Source organism: Erythrolamprus reginae, chromosome 2, assembly GCF_031021105.1.
Source record: "Erythrolamprus reginae isolate rEryReg1 chromosome 2, rEryReg1.hap1, whole genome shotgun sequence".
Classification (NCBI taxonomy): domain Eukaryota; kingdom Metazoa; phylum Chordata; class Lepidosauria; order Squamata; family Dipsadidae; genus Erythrolamprus; species Erythrolamprus reginae.
This window is the reverse complement of record NC_091951.1, coordinates 270,674,609-270,695,256: the sequence shown is the minus strand read 5'-3', so window position 1 is coordinate 270,695,256 and position 20,648 is coordinate 270,674,609. Positions and strand designations below refer to the sequence as shown.

At 44.4% G+C, this 20,648-nt stretch overlaps 1 protein-coding gene across 2 annotated transcripts in view; it reads right to left on the bottom strand.

Annotated features, from left to right (window-relative positions):
• Nucleotides 1-3,113: 3,113 nt before the first annotated feature.
• The window catches only part of PUM3 (pumilio RNA binding family member 3), a 45,755-nt gene continuing 28,220 nt past the window's right edge, over nt 3,114-20,648 (bottom strand). For both annotated transcript variants that reach the window (XM_070742601.1, XM_070742603.1), the window contains exons 15-18: nt 16,401-16,623; nt 11,934-12,021; nt 8,905-8,995; nt 3,114-3,531 (exon numbers count right to left, since the gene is read on the bottom strand). In XM_070742601.1, coding sequence (XP_070598702.1) covers nt 3,399-3,531; nt 8,905-8,995; nt 11,934-12,021; nt 16,401-16,623 — 535 coding nt within the window. In that variant the 3' untranslated portion in view covers nt 3,114-3,398. The remainder of the gene's footprint in view (nt 3,532-8,904; nt 8,996-11,933; nt 12,022-16,400; nt 16,624-20,648) is intronic.

Here is a 20,648-nt window from a genome sequence, read left to right as displayed (position 1 = left end):
GTAACTCTGAAAGGATATTTCTGTTGTCCCACCAGACCTTTGCCAAGGACCTTCTGTGAAACAAGGCCACCTAGTGGTCACCTAGGAGATATGCCACCTCTGATGTGGGGCCTGGCTTTGAAATTTAATTTACGGTAATTTATTAGACTTCTATGCCTCCCAATCCCATGGAATTCTGGCCTTCTGAAGAGTTTAGTTTTCTGAGGCACCTGGGCTCTGATGTTAGCGGAGTCCATTGTGTGTTTGTCTTGTGCCGTGAGATGGTTGATGGGGACATGTGTCAATTTTTAATTATTTTATTTATTTATTTATTTATTTTGTCCAATACAAATTGAAAGTTAAAGAGAATAAAAACATGTACCGGTAGTAGTAAATATCATGGAAGGGATAGAAGAAGAGATATGAGAATAGAATAGTGTTCCCTCGATTTTCGCGGGGGATGCGTTCCGAGACCGCCCGCGAAAGTCGAATTTCCGCAAAGTAGAGATGCGGAAGTAAATACACAATTTTTGGCTATGAACAATATCATAAGCCTTCCCTTAACACTTTAAACCCCTAAATTACAATTTCCCATTTCCTTAGCAACCATTTAGATTATTACTCATCACGTTTATTTATTAAAGTTTATTTTAAAAAATGTTTTTTAAAGGCAGATGAGAGTTTGGCAATGACATATGACGTCATCGGGCGGGAAAAACTGTGGTATAGGGGGGAAAACTGCGAAGTATTTTTTAATTAATATTTTTGAAAAACTGTGGTATAGACGTTCCACGAAGTTTGAACCCGCGAAAATCGAGGGAACACTGTACATCAATGAAGAGTAGAGGAAAGGATATATGAATGGGAGAAAAGATATATAAAATATAGGAGCGACAATTGGACAGGGGACGGAAGGCACACTACTGCACTTATGCTCGCCTCTTACTGACCTCTAAGGAATCTGGAGAGGTCAACCGTGAAAAGTCTAAGGGAAAAATGTTGGGGGTTGACACCATGGAGTCTAGTAATGAGTTCCACGCTTCAACAACTCAATTTATGTGTTGCTTTGCGGCTTTTGCCATTATTTTATGTACTGGCTTTGTTGGCTGCCTGGAGATATTTGATAAAAATGGGTAACCATGTACAGATAGTCAAGTTGCAACAAAAACTGAGCCCAAAATGCATATTGCTAAATGAGGAATTGGTTAAAAGAGCCGACGTGGCACAGCGGGTAGAGTGCAGTACTACAGGCCATTAAATCTGACTGCTAGATCTGCAGGTCAGCGGTTCAAATCTCATCACCACTCAGCCTTCCAGCCTTCCGAGTTGGGTAAAATGAGGACCTGGATTGTGGGGAGCAATAGGCTGGCTCTGTTAAAAAGTGCTATTGCTAACCTGTTGTAAACCGCCCTGAGTCTAAGGAGAAGAGCGGCATAAAAAATTGAATAACTAACTACCTAACTGAATTTTGCTCCGTTTTATGACTGTTATCGCCACATTTGTTAAGTGAATCACCCCAGTTCTTAAATTACAGGTTAAATGAATCTGGTTTGATTTGGCTTGTCAGAAGGTTGCAAAAGGGGACTCCCCTTGCACACACACACTGCAACCATCATATGAGTCAGTTGTGAAGTTTCCGGATGCAAATCACCTGACCTTGGTTTGCTGAAACAATTGTTAAGTGGGAAAAAAAGGTCAAGTCACTTTTTTGAGTGTAACCTTTGTAACTTCAAATGGTCACTAAATGAATTGTTGTACGTCTGGGATTAGCCATAAATTATTTAAATAATTAAAATAGACAAATAGGTAATCGGTAAATTCAATAAACTGGATTTATGGAAAAGCTTCTATCTATCAGGCTTTATACAACTGGAACCTGAAATGTAGAACACAGTCTAGGTCAGTGATGGCTAACCTTTTTCTCATCGGGTTCCAAAAGTGCGTATGCACATGGCAGTATGAATCCCAGCGGCCGATTAGGTCCCAGAGTTAGCCTTCTCCGAGTCCCGCTGACTAAACAATGTTGTCTGGCGGGACCTAGGGGAAGAGCCTTCTCGGTGGCGGCCCCGTCCCTCTGGAATCAACTCCCCCTGGAGATTCAAATTGCCCCCACCCTCCCTGTCGTCTGCAAGATGTTAAAGACTCACCTATGTCGCCAGGCATGGGGGGATTAACTCCTCCCTCTCTTCTGACTATAGCACTTGAGAATGGTGTGATTGTGTAGTATTGTTTTAATATTAAGGGGTTTTAATTCTAGTTTTATTAATTGGATTTGTATCATTGTTTATTGTACTTATTGTTGTTGTGAGCTGCTCCGAGTCTTCGGAGAGGGGCGGCATACAAATCTAATAAATAATAATAGTAGTAGTAGTAGTAGTAATAATAATAATAATAATAATAATAATAATAATAATATCATCCGGGAGATCAAAGGAGACAGGAACAAGAGTCATCTAGATCAGCAGTCAAGAACTGGTGGTCCATAAACCACTGATAGTTTGTAAGAAAATTTTGGTAGTCCACAGGAAAACTATTTGCATTTTTTTTATTGCACTAAATCAGGAGTCTTCAAACTAAGCCCCCTGGGCCGTATATGTGCGATGAAATTTGTATTGCTGCAGAGAGTCTCCCCCTTCAGGGGGACAGAAATTCCGACTTGCGGTCTGCTTCAGCCTCCTGGTATAGGGCTTTGGGCGAAGGCTGGAGGGAAGTGGTGGTGAAGAGCCACGAAATCTCGTGAATATGCATGTCCTCACGCGAGATTTCGCTTCTCATGCAAATCTCACGCGCACCCAACTCCCATCCACATGCCCACCACCCACCCGGAGACGCTCCGGTAAACAGAACTAAGTGCAGCCCCCCACTGCATTAGACCAATATTGCCTTTTGTACAACTGCCTTTGTTCCACCCACGCTGACCAATAATCCCAGTGAAATAGGTTTAGAGAGGATGCCTGGTTCCAAATCACCCAAGGAAATCTGCAGGACTAAGGGAGGACTACCAGTAGTACCTGGTCTCCCTGTTCCTCGCTTAATACCGTAGCTATGATATCATACTGACTCCAAATAAATAGTGGGAGGTTAGAAACAGAAAAGAAATTTGAGTAGCAAAATTCAAGAGGCCATACATTGGAAAAGGTATAAGAATTTATTCGCAAATTAAATTGTGTAATGTGTTTTGTCAGTTAACCCAACACTGTCCAAAATCTTCTCCATTTCCATTTCTTTTAAAAAGGTTGTCTGGTTGTCATAGAGCAGGGTTATATCAAACTCGCAGCCCGCAGGCCGGATGCATCATGCGCTGGCCACGCCCACACCCAGTTTAACGAAAGGGGGAAAGTCCCGATATGTCATGTGATGCTGCCATGACGACATGAGTTTGACAGCCATGTCATAAAGGAACTGAATGATTATTAAAATTAGGATAATAATTTCTCCAGCAATGCCTTTGCTGCTGCCGTAGAGTTTTTAGTCCTTTTTAGTTTTGGAATAACATTCTTTAGTCCATTTTTTACTTGGGTTGCAACTTCTTGATCAGAGCTCTGAAGAAGGCTGTAAGAGGAAGAAAAAGAAGACTTAAGGTATGTTTTAAACAGTATCCTTTAAAAATCAAGAATTATTACAAGCTGAATTAATACATGACAGACAGATCAATATACAACTGAATAGTTCTCTGTTGAAGAAAAAATTGGGACATAGAATGTCTTGGGAGACAGAGACCATGATTTTTAGAATTTCTTTTCAGGCTTGCCACAGTTTCTCAGCTCTTCCATGTAACAAACGTTGAAAGTCCACGCCCCCATTTCCCATACACCTTCCTTTATATAGCCTGGAAGTGACATCACACCCCAAGACATTCTCTGCTGTTTTCCTGTGTTAGCAAAAGTTGGCGGTGAACTTCTGTCTATGTTTTGATTTATGAGAAGACAGTTATCTAGGAATATGATCAGGATTTAGTTTTGGCATGCTTCCAAAATGCTGAATCGAGGCTGGGTTCTTAATGATATAGAACTGTCTGCTTCATATGCTATTTAAAAACTCTGCATTGCAATTTATGTATCCTGCTTGATTGAAAATAAAGAGTGAGTTTTATTTTCTAAGAAGTGATTTTCCGGGAATTGGAATTTATCGGAGACCCATGAGCAGAAAGGAAGTAGGTATTTATTTATTTATTTATTTGATTTGTATGCCGCCCCTCTCGGTAGACTCGTAATAATAATAATAATAATAATAATAATAATAATAATAATAATAATAATAATAATTCACTTTATATGTTCTAATTGTCAGGAAAAAAACAGAGTCTTTGTGTATCCGAATGTTTTTTCAATTAAGTTAAATTTCTTAAATAGGACTGCATTTACTCTCAGATTTTATTCATTAGGAATATTTTCATACAACTTCAACTGTTTGGTCTATCTGGAGTAGGCAACCTCAAAGAACACCAGTCGCCAGGTCAATTCTTAAAAATGATCATCTGCATCTTGAATTACAACTAGAAACAAAGCAACATCTAATACAGTTCCTGAATCATTGATATCATCTGGCAACATCAGTTTATTCCAGTTAGCATGCAGGCCACTAGTTGCTGGTTCTGGATGTTCTTCAAGGGTAACCCCACATGCAACATAGTAGTCCACCCATGATGTGGCAAGCACCCCTTCTAACTCTAGGAATTTGTGATCAGTTGAAACTGAGCCAAAGGCCCTTCTAGCCATAACTGCTGTTTGAGCAGGAGCTGAGAGTTCAAGGGCACCCCAAACAGCATGGTAATAACACAAACCATCTAGAACTAAGAGTGATACTATCCTGCAGTCTAGTCAGCTCTTGAACCCACAGCAACTCAGCCTTGCAAGCAGTATTGAATCTCAGCCTACTTCTCCCAATTTACACACTCCTCCCTGACAGAGATGTATAACTGGCACAATCATTGATATTTATGTGCCTGAATAAGGCAGGTGAAATAAATATGAAACAGGATTTGGGAAAGGGATGAACTGAAGCATCCCATACCAGAATATCTTAAGGCCTCAGCCTCTCCTTCCGCATATACTCTTGACTGTAACTGCCTACTCAATGAATTGAACTATCACAAAATGGTTTGCCCAAGTGTCAATTATTGCCAGTAGGCAAGAAAGAGAGCATGGTTAGAGATATCAAAGGACATTGAAAGATTGCTCAGAATTATGTGCTACACCAGTGATGACGAACCTTTTTTTCATCGGATGCCAAGAGTGTGTGGCGCACTATCACGCATGTGTGAGTGCCCACACCTATAATTCAATGCCTGGGGAGGGCAAAAACAGCTTTCCCTGCACCCCGTAGGCCCTCTGGAGCCTGGAAAAGGCCTGTTTTCCAACTTCTGGTGGGCCAAATAGGCTCATGTTTCACCCTCTCCAGGTTCCAAAGGATTCCTTTGGAGCCGGGGTGGTGCAGCAGGTAGACTGCTGTACTGCGGGCCACTGAAGCTGACTGTAGATCTGAAGGTCAGCGGTTCAAATCTCTTCACCGGCTCAAGGTTGACTCAGCCTTCCATCCTTGGGTAAAATGAGGACCCGGATTGTGGGGGCAATATGCTGGCTCTGTTAAAAAGTGCTATCTCTAACATGTTGTAAGCCACCCTGAGTCTAAGGAGAAGGGCGGCATAAAAATTGAATAAATAAAAGAAAAGCTAAATAAATAAAATTCCATGGAGCTGTGGGAGGATAAAAACGCCCTCCCCCTTCCCCCCGGAGGCTCTACGGAAGCCAAAAATGCCCTCCCAGAGGCTCTGTGCGAGCCAAAAATCAGCTGACCGGCACACACATGCGCGTTGGAGCTAGTGCAACGGCTCGCGTGCCAGCAGATATGGCTCTGTGTGCCATCTGTGGCACCCGTGCCATAGGTTTGCCATTACTGTGCTACACACATCTAAGCATTATCATAGGTCAACAATGTGAGCAACCTATGCTACTTCCATCCCATGTTCAGCTATAAGCATTGATTCTGATTTTTGCTTTAAAAATAATTTGAAAAGAGGTAAAGGGAGAATTGTATTTGGGTTGCAAATTCACAAGGGTATCATGATTAATAATGGGATGGAAAATGGAAAAAAAAACCCTTTCATTACTTATCCAGGGAAATTAAGCAGGTTTGTTTGTCTGATTTTATTTCAGTGTGACTATGGTGGCCTGCAAAAATCTTCTGAAATTTTTATAATATTCCACTTAAACTGCACATCCAACCTTGTGTTTTTTTAAAAAAAAATCAAAAAAATCATGATTCTGCCAAACAAACAGAAGGAAAGAATTAAAGTAGCCTGAATTGAGAAAAAAGACATCTGTTTTTCCGTATAATCCAAAATAGTTCTGCCTTATCTAAGTACTCGACCTAGTATTACATATTTGAAGAGATTACGTAAGTTATATAATATGCATACAGATGACTGCAATGAGCCTTCTAGGATATTTTGTCTTTACAGGCTTGTTACTATTTTAGGAAGGACACGTATGGGTGTAAGCAGCTACCAAGATTACCAAAACATTTGGAGCGGAAATTTAAGCTGATTACACAAATCATGAGAATTTCTCAAATTCTCATACAACGCTAGAGCAAGATACGGTATAAATACTCTACCTCTGCTTCTGAATCTACATTATTTTTATATTATTATTATTATTATTATTATTATTATTATTATTATTATTATTATTATTATTAATTAGATTTGTTTGCCGCCCTCTCCGTAGACTCAGGGCGGCTCATAACAGTGATAAAAACAATACATGGTAACAAATCTAATAATTAAAATCTAAAATAGCAGTTTTACATTAAAAAGTCTAAAAAAACCAAAACCCAATAGATAAAATACATACACATTAGATCAGTGTTTCCCAACCTTGGTAACTTGAAGATTTTTGGACTTCAACTCCCAGAATTCCCCAGCCAGCGAATGCTGGCTGGGGAATTCTGGGAGTTGAAGTCCAGATATCTTCAAGTTACCAAGGTTGGGAAACACTGCATTAGATACATAAGATACTGGATGGGTTGTTGTATCAAATACAGAGATCTGCAGGGGTTCTGAAGCAGACCAAGATGAAAAATTCAGTAGGACATCTCCCAAAGAAGTCACTTCTTTTTTTATAGTCACACAATTGCTCATGGAAATTCAGGAGGCTGGATATGCCTCCTTTAGGGAACGAATGGTGCTCAAGTTCAATTTGAGCTATCTTTGCCTAAACTCTGGATTCATCTAATTAAATACATGGCCAGTTACGTTATTTATTTATTCAATTTTTTTATGCATTGCTAATCGAGCTTGGCTAGGAGAAGCAATACATTTTGGAGGGACGCGGGCCAGGGGTACTGTCAGACTGACAGGCACTTTGTGTGAGCCTAAGGTAGGGAAACCAGTAACTCCAAGCAAATCAAACTTCTGTGAAATCAAACTGTCCACTTAGGAAGCAACACTGATTGACAATCAATTTCATTTTGTTATCAGCACATTCAACTTTGTACAGAACAAAGTATTCAATGAGAATATTTCATTCATTCAGATCTAGGATGTTTTGAGTGTTCCCTTTATTTTTTTGAGCAGTGTGTTTTAAATAATTATATATATGAAGATGCTGCAAATAGTTTGTTTAATATCACATTGATTTATTCTAAAACAAAGCTGTTGTGTTCTCAGGTTTGTTTGCTTCAAGTTATGTCAATAATTTCAAGAAAACCGCTTGTCTTAAGAGCACAAACTTCAAGTTCATTTGCGATGTGTACTGTATATAAGAGAATCAATAATGTCTATATTATTCACATTTCTGAACAAACAATCTTTGTAGGTTGCTTGATTGAAATAAGCCAAATTACCACATTATAGAGAAAGAATGTGGTACTTATGAAGGCTGTGACAGCAGAACCTCTAGACATCATAAACTCCAGGACAGACAAATTATTACCTTCAAAGAAAGACAGTCCACTGGGACAAAACTATCAACAGCAGTTTGATTTTTTTTAAATGTAGCAAAGTTTCAGCTTACTTCCCTTGTACATAATAATAATAATAATAATACTCTGTAAAAAAATAGACGAAACAATCTATCACATACTCAGCTGCTGCAAAAGGATCGTAGACTGACTACAAGCATAGACATGATGCTGTGGCACAGATGACCCACTGGAACTTGTGCCGGAACTACCATCTACCAGTGGCAAAGAACTGGTGGGATCATAAGCCCGAAAATGTGGTCAAAAACTACTGTGGGACTTCCAATTTCAGACTGACCGAATTTTGAAACATAATACACCAAACATCATGATTGTGGAGAAAAAGAAAGTATGGATCATCGACATCACAATCCCAGGAGACAGAAGAATTGAGGAGAAGCAGCTGGAGAAATTGGCGAAATAAGAAGATCTGAAAATCGAGCTGCAACGACTCTGGCATAAGCCAGTGAAAGTGATCCCAGTGGTCCTTGGCACGCTGGGCGCAGTGCCAAAGAATCTCAGCGGATATTTGAAAACCATCGGAATTGACAAAATCTCCATCTGTCAATTGCAAAAGGCCGCTTTACTGGAATCGGCAAACATAATTCGCCGCTACATCACGCAGTCCTAGGTGCTTGGGAAGCGCCCGACTGGTGATGAAATACGAAATCCAGCATAGTGATCTTGTTTGCTGTGTTGTATTGACATAATAATAATAATAATAATAATAATAATAATAATAATGATGATGATGATGATGATGATGATGATGATGATGCTAAAAGCTAAGTAATGAAACTTTGAAGATGATTCAATAAGTTAACTGCAGTGTGCTTACTGGCAGGAATGGTTACAGGCACTTCTTAAAAAACAATGATTTTAAAATATTAATATTAAATAAGTAGGTCATTGCATAAAACAAACCCACACGGATGTTCAGTAATCTATAAACTTTCTACATACCGGCACAGAATAATTGCACCACGATTCACATCCACCCAGGACTTTAGGAGATCAATTCCCACATGTTCTATCAGGATTCTTGCAAAACATCCTGTTTGGGAGAATCCAAAGCAGGCATTATACATTTACCATCTCAGATCAGTTACTAATTAATATTAATCAACACATCTGCTTTCGCTAAAGAGATACCGATTAGATTATGCACAATGATGGTTGGTAGCATTCAGGACAGACGCGCTTTCAATCTAATTTTCTACGCTATTCACATATGCACATATTTGAATTCAAAGAAAAAGAAATTTATCCCATGAACTGCCTTGGAAGGGCATACCCATCTTTTTCAGAAATACTTTTCCATTCCTACTATGAGCAATTCTCCCTGTTCTTGGAGCCACATCACTGAGAGAAGTTGTTTTAATTAAGGCAGCCCAAATGGAAACCAGGACCTTGTTATTTTGCCCAACCCTCTACCAATTAAAGGTCTATTGATTAATTTTACCCTGATTAACAGATATTAACAGATAGAATGCAGCTGCGAGAGCAATCATGGGCTTGCCTAGGTATGCCCATGTTACACCAACATCCCGCAGTCTGCATTGGTTGCCGATCAGTTTCCGGTCACAATTCAAAGTGTTGGTTATGACCTATAAAGCCCTTCATGGCATCGGGCCAGAATATCTCCGGGACCGCCTTCTGCCGCACGAATACCAGCGACCAGTTAGGTCCCACAGAGTTGGCCTTCTCCGGGTCCTGTCAACTAAACAATGCTGTTTGACGGGCCCCAGGGGAAGAACCTTTTCTGTGGCGGCCCCGACCCTCTGGAACCAGCTCCCCCCCAGAGATTAGAATTGCCCCCACCCTCCTCGCCTTTCATAAACTCCTTAAAACCCACCTCTGCCGTTAGGCATGGGGGAATTGAAACATCTCCCCCGGGCCTATACAGTTTATGCATGGTATGTTTGTGTGTATACAGTAATACCTCGTCTTACGAACCTAATTGGTTTCTGCGGGAGGTTCGTAAGACCAAATGTTCGTAAGACGAAACATTGTTTCCCTTAGGAAAGAATGTAAAGTCAATTAATCCGTGCAACAACAAAAAACATGCAAAAAAACGCTGCCGCCCGGCTGTCACCTTTTGAAACAGCCAGGGGGGACTTCTCAGCGTCCTCCTGAACCCGAACGCCAAACCTGAACTTCTGGGTTCGGCGTTCAGGAGGCCTCTGAGAAGCCCCCCGGCTATTTCAAAAGGTGACAGCCGGGCGGCGGGGCTTCTCGGCGGCCTCCCGAACCCCGACGTTCAGCAAAAGTTCGGGTTTGCGAGGCCGCCGAGAAGCCCCACCGCCCGGCTGTCATCTTTTAAAACAGCCGGGGGGCTTCTCGGTGGCCTCCCGAACCCCGAACCTGGAAGTTCGGGTTTGGCGTTTGGGTTCAGGAGGACGCTGAGAAGCCCCCCGGCTGTTTCAAAAAGCGACAGCCGGGCGGCGGGGCTTCTCGGCGGTGGCGGGTTCGTAAGAAGAAAAAAGTTCATAAGAAGAGGCAAAAAATTTCTGAACCCCGGGTTCGTATCTCGGGTTGTTCGTAAGACAAGGGGTTCGTATCATGAGGTACCACTGTATTTGCTTTTAATAATGGGGTTTTTAGTGTTTCTCTTAAATCATTAGATTTGTTATATACAGTGATCCCTCGATCATCGCGAGGGTTCCGTTCCAGGACCCCTCGCGATGATCGATTTGTCGCGAAGTAGCGGTGCGGAAGTAAAAACACCATCTGCGCATGCGCAGATGGTGTTTTTATTTCCACAGCAGCAGCGAGGAGCCGAAGATTGGGTTTCCCCGCCGCCTCGCTGCTGCTGCTTGTCCGCGCGCGTGCCGCCCGCCCCCCGCGCTGTTGCTGGGGCCGCTTCTCAGCTGAGAAGCGGCCCTGGGGTTTCCCCCGCGCGCGCGCGTGCTGCCCGCCCCCCGCGCTGTTGCTGGGGCCGCTTCTCAGCTGAGAAGCGGCCCTGGGGTTTCCTCCGCGCGCGCGCGTGCTGCCCGCCCCCCGTGCTGTTGCTGGGGCCGCTTCTCAGCTGAGAAGCGGCCCTGGGGTTTCCCCCGCGCGCGCGCGTGCTGCCCGCCCCCCGTGCTGTTGCTGGGGCCGCTTCTCAGCTGAGAAGCGGCCCTGGGGTTTCCTCCACGCGCGCGCGTGCTGCCCGCCCCCCGTGCTGTTGCTGGGGCCGCTTCTCAGCTGAGAAGCGGCCCTGGGGTTTCCCCCGCGCGCGCGCGTGCTGCCCGCCCCCCGCGCTGTTGCTGGGGCCGCTTCTCAGCTGAGAAGCGGCCCTGGGGTTTCCTCCGCGCGCGCGCGTGCTGCCCGCCCCCCGCACTGTTGCTGGGGCCGCTTCTCAGCTGAGAAGCGGCCCTGGGGTTTCCTCCGCGCGCGCGCGTGCTGCCCGCCCCCCGCGCTGTTGCTGGGGCCGCTTCTCAGCTGAGAAGCGGCCCTGGGGTTTCCCCCGCGCGCGCGCGTGCTGCCCGCCCCCCGCGCTGTTGCTGGGGCCGCTTCTCAGCTGAGAAGCGGCCCTGGGGTTTCCTCCGCGCGCGCGCGTGCTGCCCGCCCCCCGCGCTGTTGCTGGGGCCGCTTCTCAGCTGAGAAGCGGCCCTGGGGTTTCCTCCGCGCGCGCGCGTGCTGCCCACCCCCCGCGCTGTTGCTGGGGCCGCTTCTCAGCTGAGAAGCGGCCCTGGGGTTTCCCCGCGCGTGTGCCGCCCACCCGCCCACGCCGTTGCTCGCGCCTTACCGGGGCAAGAGGGGGAAGACCCAGGGAAGCCTCTGCCCGGCGGGGAAACTCCACCATCTACGCATGCGTGGAAGGGCACGCATGCGCAGATGGTGGAGTTTACTTCCGGGTTGAAAACTCGCGATATAGCGTTTAGCGAACATCGAGATCGCGAAACTCGAGGGATCACTGTATTGTTTATTATTGCTGTGAGCCGCCCCGAGTCTACGGAGAGGGGCGGCATACAAATCTAATAAATAAATAAATAAATATTCCAACATACCTTCTCTGCCAGATTGACTCATCTTCTCATCTTGTTCTATTAGCCACTTAAGCACCAAATGACCGGCTGGATGTTCAGCAATGTGAAGCTTCAAAATAAAGCATGAACATGTCAAGATCTCACTGGCCTCACTCTTCAATTATCATCACTTGTGCAGCTTTTTAAAAGTAGGATCAAGTCATACAGCATGTACAGAGGGGGGGAGTATTTAGTCAGCCACCAGTTGTGCAAGTTCTCCTACTTAAAAATATGACAGAGGCCTGTAATTTACATCATAGGTAAACCTGAACTACGAGAGACAACATGAGAAAACACATCCAGAAAAATCACATTGTCTGATTTGGAAAGAATTTACAGTATTTGCAAATTATGGTGGAGAAATTTGTCTCTCATACTTGAGGTCTACATATGGTGTCAATTAAAGGCCTCTCTCATCTTTTTAAGTGAGAGAACTTAGCACAATTGGTGGCTTTTCCCCCACTGTAGGAAGTGTCCCATGTACCTACTCTTCATATAATTAAGTGAAGCTGACTGTAGATCTGAAGGTCAGCGGTTCAAATCTCATCACTGGCTCAAGGTTGACTCAGCCTTCCATCCTTCTGAGGTGGGTAAAATGAGGACCCGGATTGTGGGGGCAATATGCTGGCTCTGTTAAAAAGTGCTATTGCTAACATGTTGTAAGCCGCCCTGAATCTAAGGAGAAGGGCAGCATAAAAATCAAATAAATAAATAGGTAGGTAGGTAGGTAGGTAGGTAGGTAGATAGATAGATAGATAGATAGATAGATAGATAGATAGATAGATAGATAGATAGATAGATAGATAGATAGATAGATAAAAAGTGGCCCATTAAGTAATTGGTGGAGAAATAGCAACAGTCTAAATTTTAAACACTCAGAGATCTTGGTGGTCACTCAGAATAGAAATGTACTTCTTTTTTGGGGGGAGGGGGATCAACCAGCTTGAGTCTCAAATATTATTTTGAATATGTTCTATCACTTTCATAATTCTTGAAGGCACTAGCCGGGCAAATTTTGTAAAATGCTTCAGTTAGAGGCCTTCCCTGAACTCTCGGCCTGTCGCTCCATCTATTCCCTTGAGATGTCTGGATTGAGCCCAGATATCTCAAGGGAACAGAAATGAAGCTCACCCCATTATACACAACTCTCACAAGCTACTTTAGTTCTGCTTTCGATTTTTCTGCCTGAATGTATGGAAAACAATGCCCGATTGAGGGAACTAGTATGTCTAGTCTAACAAAAAGATGGTGACATGATAGCAATCTTCCAGTAATTGAAGGCTTATAACAGAGAAGAAGTACTAGATCAGGGGTAGGGAACGTTGGCTCTTCTATGACTTGTGAACTTCAACTCCCAGAATTCCTGAGCCGATCATGCTAGCTCGGGAATTCTGGGAGTTGAAATCAATATGTCATAGAAGCACAGCTGCTCAACACCTACTTTGCATCAGTCTTCACACAAAATGGAACCACCTACCAACCAACCTGCAAGTCTGCAACAAATAGCCCCGGAACTGAACTCAACATAGACAAAAACACAATAAGGGACTACTTGTGGGAGCTCAACGAGTACAAATCACCAGACGGACTTCACCCCAGAGTCCAACGTTCCCTACCCCTGGTCTAGTACTTCTTCTCTGTGACAGGCCTTCAACTCTGGCTTGCTTGCTGAGGAATTCTGGGTTCTGAAGTCCACAAGTCTTAAAGTTGCCAAGGTTGGATACCCCCTGCTCCAAAGCACTTGAAGACAAAAGTAATGGATGGAAATTCATTAAGAGAAATCCAACCTAGAACTAAGGAGAAATTTCCTGACAGTGAGAACCACCGTTCCCCGTAGGCTGCGTGCGTGAGCATGTGCACGCCCTTTTCCATGGGCGTGCAGTCCCCATCCCCCTGCCAGCCTGCGGGGGGGGGCAGGGGCGGGGAGGCACCGGCAGTAGAAGGCGCTGCCCCCCGCCCGCCCGATCCGCCCCCTCTTCCGCCGAAAGAAAAGTGCGGAAGCTGCCTCCTTGAGCCTCGCGTTGCTCCACCCCACTTCGTCCTGCCTGTCATGCTCTGTTGTGTTTTCGGGGGAGAGCGGCGGGAAAGCCCTGTGCCGGCCAGGAAAGCCGGCTTTGCTTTCCGTGAAAGCAGCACGCCTTTTAAACACGCTGCTTTCCTGCACCTCTTTCCTGGGGGGGGTGGCCTCCTCCCTCCCCCTGCCCAGGAAAGAGTTGCAAGAAAGCAGCGTGTTTAAAAGGCGCGCTGCTTTCACGGAAAGCAAAGCCGGCTTTCCTGGCCGGCACAGGGCTTTCCTGCCACTCTCCCCCGAAAACACAACGGAGGTCCAGGATGACAGGCGAAGCGTGGTGGAGCAACGCGAGGCTCAAGCTGGTGGCGGAAGACCTCTATTGTGTTTTCGGCTGGGGGGGGCAGGCAGGAGGACCTTCCTGGCTTTCCCGGGCAGCTGGCTTGAGCCTTGTGCCATTCAGCAAAGCCAGAGACGTGGAGAGAAAGGAAAGAGAGGGAGGGAAAGAGGAGAGGAAAGAAGGAGGGAGGGAGGGAAGGGAGAGAAAAGTGAACGAGAGGGAGAGAGAAAGGGAGGAAGAGAGGAAGGAAGGAAGAGATAAATATAAAGGGAGAGAGGGAGAAAGAGAGGGAGGGGAAGAGGGGAAGGAAGGAAAAGAGAAAGAGAAAAAAGTGGAAGGAAGAGAGAAGGAAAGAAAGAAAGGGAGAGAGAGAAAGAGACAGAGAGAAGATAGGAAGGAAGAGAGAGTGAGAGAGAGCAAGAAAGAAAGAGTGAGAGAGGAGAGAGGAAGGAAGAGAGTGAAAGAGAGGAAGAAAGCAAGAGAGAGAGAGAGGAGTGGAAGGAAGAGAGAGGGAGAGAGAAATGATAGAAAAAGGGGGGGAAATGATTGAGGCAGAGAATGACAGGAAAGAGAGAGAAACAGAGAGAGAAGTGACTCTTGATTTAAAGCATATGGTAAAAGCACTTAAATAATAACAGAGGAAAAACCCCAGCCCTCACCTGTTTTTATTAATAGTTATGTTTTTGGATTTGCTGGTTGTTTTAGTTTTAATAGCAATAGAGTTTTGTTTTGTTTTATTATTAATTTCTTTTAATAAAAAAGTAGGGATTTGTTTTATTTATTTATTTGTTTGTTTGTTTGTACTTCTATGCCACCCAGTCCCAAGGGGACTGCCGCTCAGACACTATACTTTTCCGCCCACCCCGGAAAAAAATTAGAGGGAACACTGGTGAGAACAATTAATCAGTGGAAGGGCTTGCCTTCAGAAACTGTGGGTGCTCCTTCATTGGAGGTTTTCAGGAACAGATTGGACAACCATCTGTCTGAAGTGCTACAAGGTGTTCTGCTTGAGCAGGAGGTTGGGCTAGGAGACCTCCATGGTTCCTTCCAACCTTGGTATTCTATGTTCTAAAAGAGAGTGTGTGTGTTGGTGGAAGAGGGTGACAGAGCACAAAAGCATATGAGGCAGAGTACTAAGCACTGCCCTGCCCTTTAATCAAGTCCTGATCTTCAAGTATCCAGGCAAAAATTTGAACACAGTCAATGCCAGAAAAATACATTGCTCAAAAAAAATTAAAGGGAACCCTTAAACAACACAATACAACTCCAGGTAAATCAAACTTCTGTAAAATCAAACTATCCATTAGGAAGCAACACGGATTGACAATCAAATTCACATTTATTTATTTATTTATTTATTTATTTATTTATTTATTTATTGATTGATTGATTGATTGATTGATTTGATTTGTATGCCGCCCCTCTCCGTAGACTCAGGGCGGCTGTTGTGCACATTCAACTTTGTACAGAACAAAATATTCATTGAGAATATTTAATTCATTCAGATCCAGGATGTATTCCTTGAGTGTTCCCTTTATTTTTTTGAGCAGTATACATATTAATGTAATATTGTGGAGTCATGCGCACATTTGAATCGAAAGTAATATAAATGAATTCTGTCCCAACAAAGCAAAGATGCTTCAGTTTGGTGCAAGCACCTTGTGCAGGATGTTGATGGTTCATCAGGAAATCCCGTGGTTCTTTGTTGACTCTCATGGTAGCTATGCAGGAAAGTGTGTGGTTGAGTTAAAGATGGGACAACATGGAGACATTCGGTGATTACACGTTGTTGCTATTCTTCTTTATGCCTCCTTAAATTAAAACATGAATTTTCCGAGCCTGTGCAATAACTCTGAGACCAGGAAAATTTATGGAGTTTTTTTATGCAAGTTCCTGAAATTCAGAGTAAAACTCCAAAATACAACATGCTGACTAGAGAATTCAGGGAACTGAAGTCTACACAAGTCTTAAAATTGCCCAAAGTTGTGATACTCCTACCCTAAACAACCACTGTGACCTCAGGGAGAGGAGTGAACAACAATGAAAGAGAAATCTGCTCATCTGGAGCTGCTTATTACCGTCTGCTTTCTGTCTAGATTACCTGTCCGTCTTCTCCCCCCGGGATCATCTTTCTTGCAGCAAGACCAGCGATGGCTTTCATGGCTGGCTGGACATCGCCGACAGCAGCCTTGAGGATGCCCGTCACTACAATGAACGCAGCCTTATCCATCACCATTTCTTCAGCATGTGCCTCAAGGTGTTGCAATAGGGGAGGTGAAATGGCTTCCAGGAGCTCACCGTGGCGAACCTCTGCATCCTTTTTGCTGGCGGAAGAAAGAGACAGAATAAGAATGTTTGCTTGACCAAAAGAAGAGAATTGTACAAAATTCTGATGCTCAAATTTCATATTCTTCCCAGAATGATCTCCCAACAACAGATGAGATTTACACTACAAATCACAGTCCTAGAGCAGCAGTCCCCATGCTTTTGGGCACCAGGGACTGGTTCCAGAGAGCAAGGTTTTTCCCGTGGACCAGAAGAAACATGGTTTTGCAGGCCACCTGTTTGCTGGCATTCCACGGACCGGTGCAAGTCCATGGAGAGGGAGTTAGGGATCCCTGCCCTAGAGATCAACTGTGATCATGCACTCTGTGCACTGGATCTTTGCAAATACTTAATTCGTTCTGTGACTATTATTATTATTATTATTATTATTATTATTTATTAGATTTGTATGCCACCCTTCTCCGTAGACTCGGGGCGGCTCACAACAGTGATAAAAACAATACATGGTAACAAATCTAATAATTAAAATCTAAAATAAGTTTTACATTAAAAAGTCTTTAAAAAAAAACACCCCAATATATAAAATACATACACACAGTCATATCATGCATAAAACTACATAGGCATGGGGGGGGGATGTCTCAGTTCCCCCAAGCCTGATGAAAGAGGTGGGTTTTAAGCAGTTTGCGAAAGGCAAGGGGGGTGGGGGCAATCCTAATCTCTGGGGGGAGTTGATTCAAGAGGGTCGGAGCCGCCACAAAGAAGGCTCTTCCCCTGGGTCCCGCCAGATGACATTGTTTAGTCGATGGGACCCAGAGAAGGCCAACTCTGTGGGACCTAACCGGCCGCTGGGATTCGTGCGGCAGAAGGCGGTCTCGCAGATATCCTGGTCCGGTGCCATGAAGGGCTTTATAGGTCATAACCAACACTTTGAATTGTGACCGGAAACTGATCGGCAACCAATGCAGACTGCGGGGTGTTGGAGTAACATGGGCATACTTAGGAAAGCCCATGATTGCTCTCACAGCTGCATTCTGCACGATCTGAAGTTTCCGAACACTTTTCAAAGGTAGCCCCATGTAGAGAGCGTTACAGTAGTCGAACCTCGAGGTGATGATGGCGTGAGTGACTGTGAGCAGTGACTCCTGGTCCAGACTAGGTTCTTAAATAGAAAAGTTTGTAAGTAGAAGCAATTTTTCCCATAGGAATCAATGTAAAGGCAAATAATGCGTGCAAACTCATTAGGAAAGAAATAAAAGCTCGGCATTTGGGTGGGAGGAGGAGGAGGAAGAAGAGGAGGAAGACAATCGCTGCCTAGAGCGAAGGGAGCGTTTCTTTTCTCTGGGCGCTGGCAGAGATTTATTCCCTCACCAAGCGCCCAGAGAAAGGAAAATGCTTCGTTCGTTCTGGACTGCCAAAGCCTCCTTAAGTGCCACCGAACGGCTCCTCTGGCAGCTCAGAAAAGCCCGAGATGGCCGGGATTAAAGGGGGAATGGCAAAAAACTGGCCGGGCCTTTGTGCCACTCTCAAATTTCCTGGCAAATTTTTCCGGGCTCGGGCTCTTAAGTAGAAAATGGTTCTTAAGAAGAGGCAAAAAAATCTTGAACACCCGGTTCTTATCTAGTAAAGTTCTTAAGTAGAGGCGTTCTTAGGTAGAGGTACCACTGTAAGTTGTTTCTATCTAAACCAGTAAATCATTTATGGAGGAGTAAAGTGTTTATGAAGCGTATTTTAATGAGAAAAATGCTAGAATAGAGAATTCAGCTTTAGGCCTGAGGCAAGTCTCCTTAACAGCCGCACGGTTGCAATCCACAGTTCAGGCTCCATTTCCTTGACTGCTTTTAATTTTTAAAAACCAAGGCTGGTCAGCAAGAAAGTGATTCACATGGCTGCAATTAGTGTCACTGGAAAGAACTTCAAGAGAAACAAACGATGGTGTGACTCTGGTGGCTGCTATGCCTATGGCCTGCGGAGGACCACTATTTTTACACAATTAGCAGGTGGTGTATGTGGAGGTGCCATGTAATTTACCTGTGGGATGATATCAATCAAAGCTGTCTGTAGGCAGTGAGTATATTTATGTTAGGAATGAAGGTGACACCTTGCTTCTCTCTGTAGGATTTTGATCTATGACCCGAACATTCATTTGTTCATACTTGCAGTGTTTTGTGGTGTTTTTAAAATAAAATACCCTGCCTCAAAGAGGATCCAATAACAATTGCCTGAAACCCAATTTAATTCTTTTTACAATGTTTTATTGCACAAATTAATTAAAAGAAACCCACACACAAACACATGAATAATAAACTAATAGAAACAAAATACAGTGATACCTTGTCTTACAAACGCCTCGTCATACAAACTTTTCGAGATACAAACCCAGGGTTTAAGATTTTTTGCCTCTTCTTAAAAACTATTTTCACCTTGCAAACCCACCGCCGCAGCTGGGATGCCCCGCCTCCGGACTTCTGTTGCCAGCGAAGCACCCGTTTTTGTGCTGCTGGGATTCCCCTAAGCTCCCCTCCATGGGAAACCCCACCTCTAGACTTCCGTGTTTTTGTGATGCTGCAGGGGAATGGAATCCCAGCAGTGGAAAAACGGGCGCTTCGCTGGCAATGGAAGTCCAGAGGTGGGATTTCCCAGCGAGGGGAGCCTCCGTGAAATCGCAGCATCGCAAAAACACAGAGGTCCGGAGGTGGGGTTTCAAGGACTTCGATGTTTTTGTGATGCTGCGATTTCACTGATGCTCCCTTTGCTGGGAAACACCACCTCCGGACTTCCGTTGCCAGCGAAGCACTCATTTTTGCGATGCTGGGATTCCCCTGCAGCATCGCAAAAACACAGAAGTTTGGAGGTGGGGTTTCCCATGGAGGGGAGCCTCAGGGGAATCTCAGCAGTGCAAAAACGGGCGCTTCGGCTGGTAAAAGGGGTGAATTTTGGGCTTGCACGCATGAATCACTTTTCCATTGATTCCTATGGGAAACATTGTTTCGTCTTACAAACTTTTCACCCTAAGAACCTCGTCCCGGAACCAATTAAGTTTGTAAGACAAGGTATCACTGTACCAGGAAATGGGGGACATTAATTAAACCTTTTTTAAAAAATTGATCAGAATGCCTCTAAGTCTTTTTTTTCCCTTGCCACATTTTCAGAAACCACATGCCACTTCGATAAACTATTGATATTGGGGTCTCGCGTGCTCTCTGAACTTGATTATTTTCTTGCAGATATTTCATTGCCAAGGAAGCACCAAGACTATTCCCACCTACAGAGCAAGTCACTGGAATATAAAAAGAGAGCAAACCTCAGCCCCTATTAGCACTGATGGGAGTTACATAGCTTGATATTGAAACATTCACAAGAAAACAACCAAGGGCTCCTCATTTCAACCCTGCACTACTGTTTTCAGCCCACTGCTATACAGTGGCACCTCTACTTACGAACTTTTCTAGATAAGAACCAGGTGTTCAAGATTTTTTGGCCTCTTCTCAAGAATCATTTTCCACTTACAAACCAGAGCCTCGGAAACTGTAACCAGAAAAGGCAGGGGGAAGGCTCCGTGGGGCCTCTCTAGGAATCTCCTGGGAGGAAACAGGGCTGGAAAAGGCGGGGAGAAGCCTCTGAGGGGCCTCTCTAGAAATCTCCTGGGAGGAAACAGGGCCAGAAAAGGTGGGGAAAAGCCTCTGAGGGGCCTCTCTAGGAATCTCCTGGGAGGAAACAGAGCCAGAAAAGCCAGGGAGAAGCCTCTGAGGGGCCTCTCTAGGAACCTCCTGGGAGGAAGCAGGGCCTCCACCCTCCCTGTGGTTTCCCCAATCGCACGCATTATTTGCTTTTATATTGGTTCCTGTGGGAAAATTGCTTCTTCTTACAAACCTTTCTATTTAAGAACCTGGTCACAGAACGAATTAAGTTTGCAAGTAGAAGTACCACTGTATGTTTGGTGTTCTCACAACAATGTACAATAAACCTCTGGCTCCCCCATTACTCATATATAAACATGGAAACTAAATGAAAGTGAGCCTGCCTATCTCTTGGTTTTATCTTCTATTAGTGAAAAGACCTT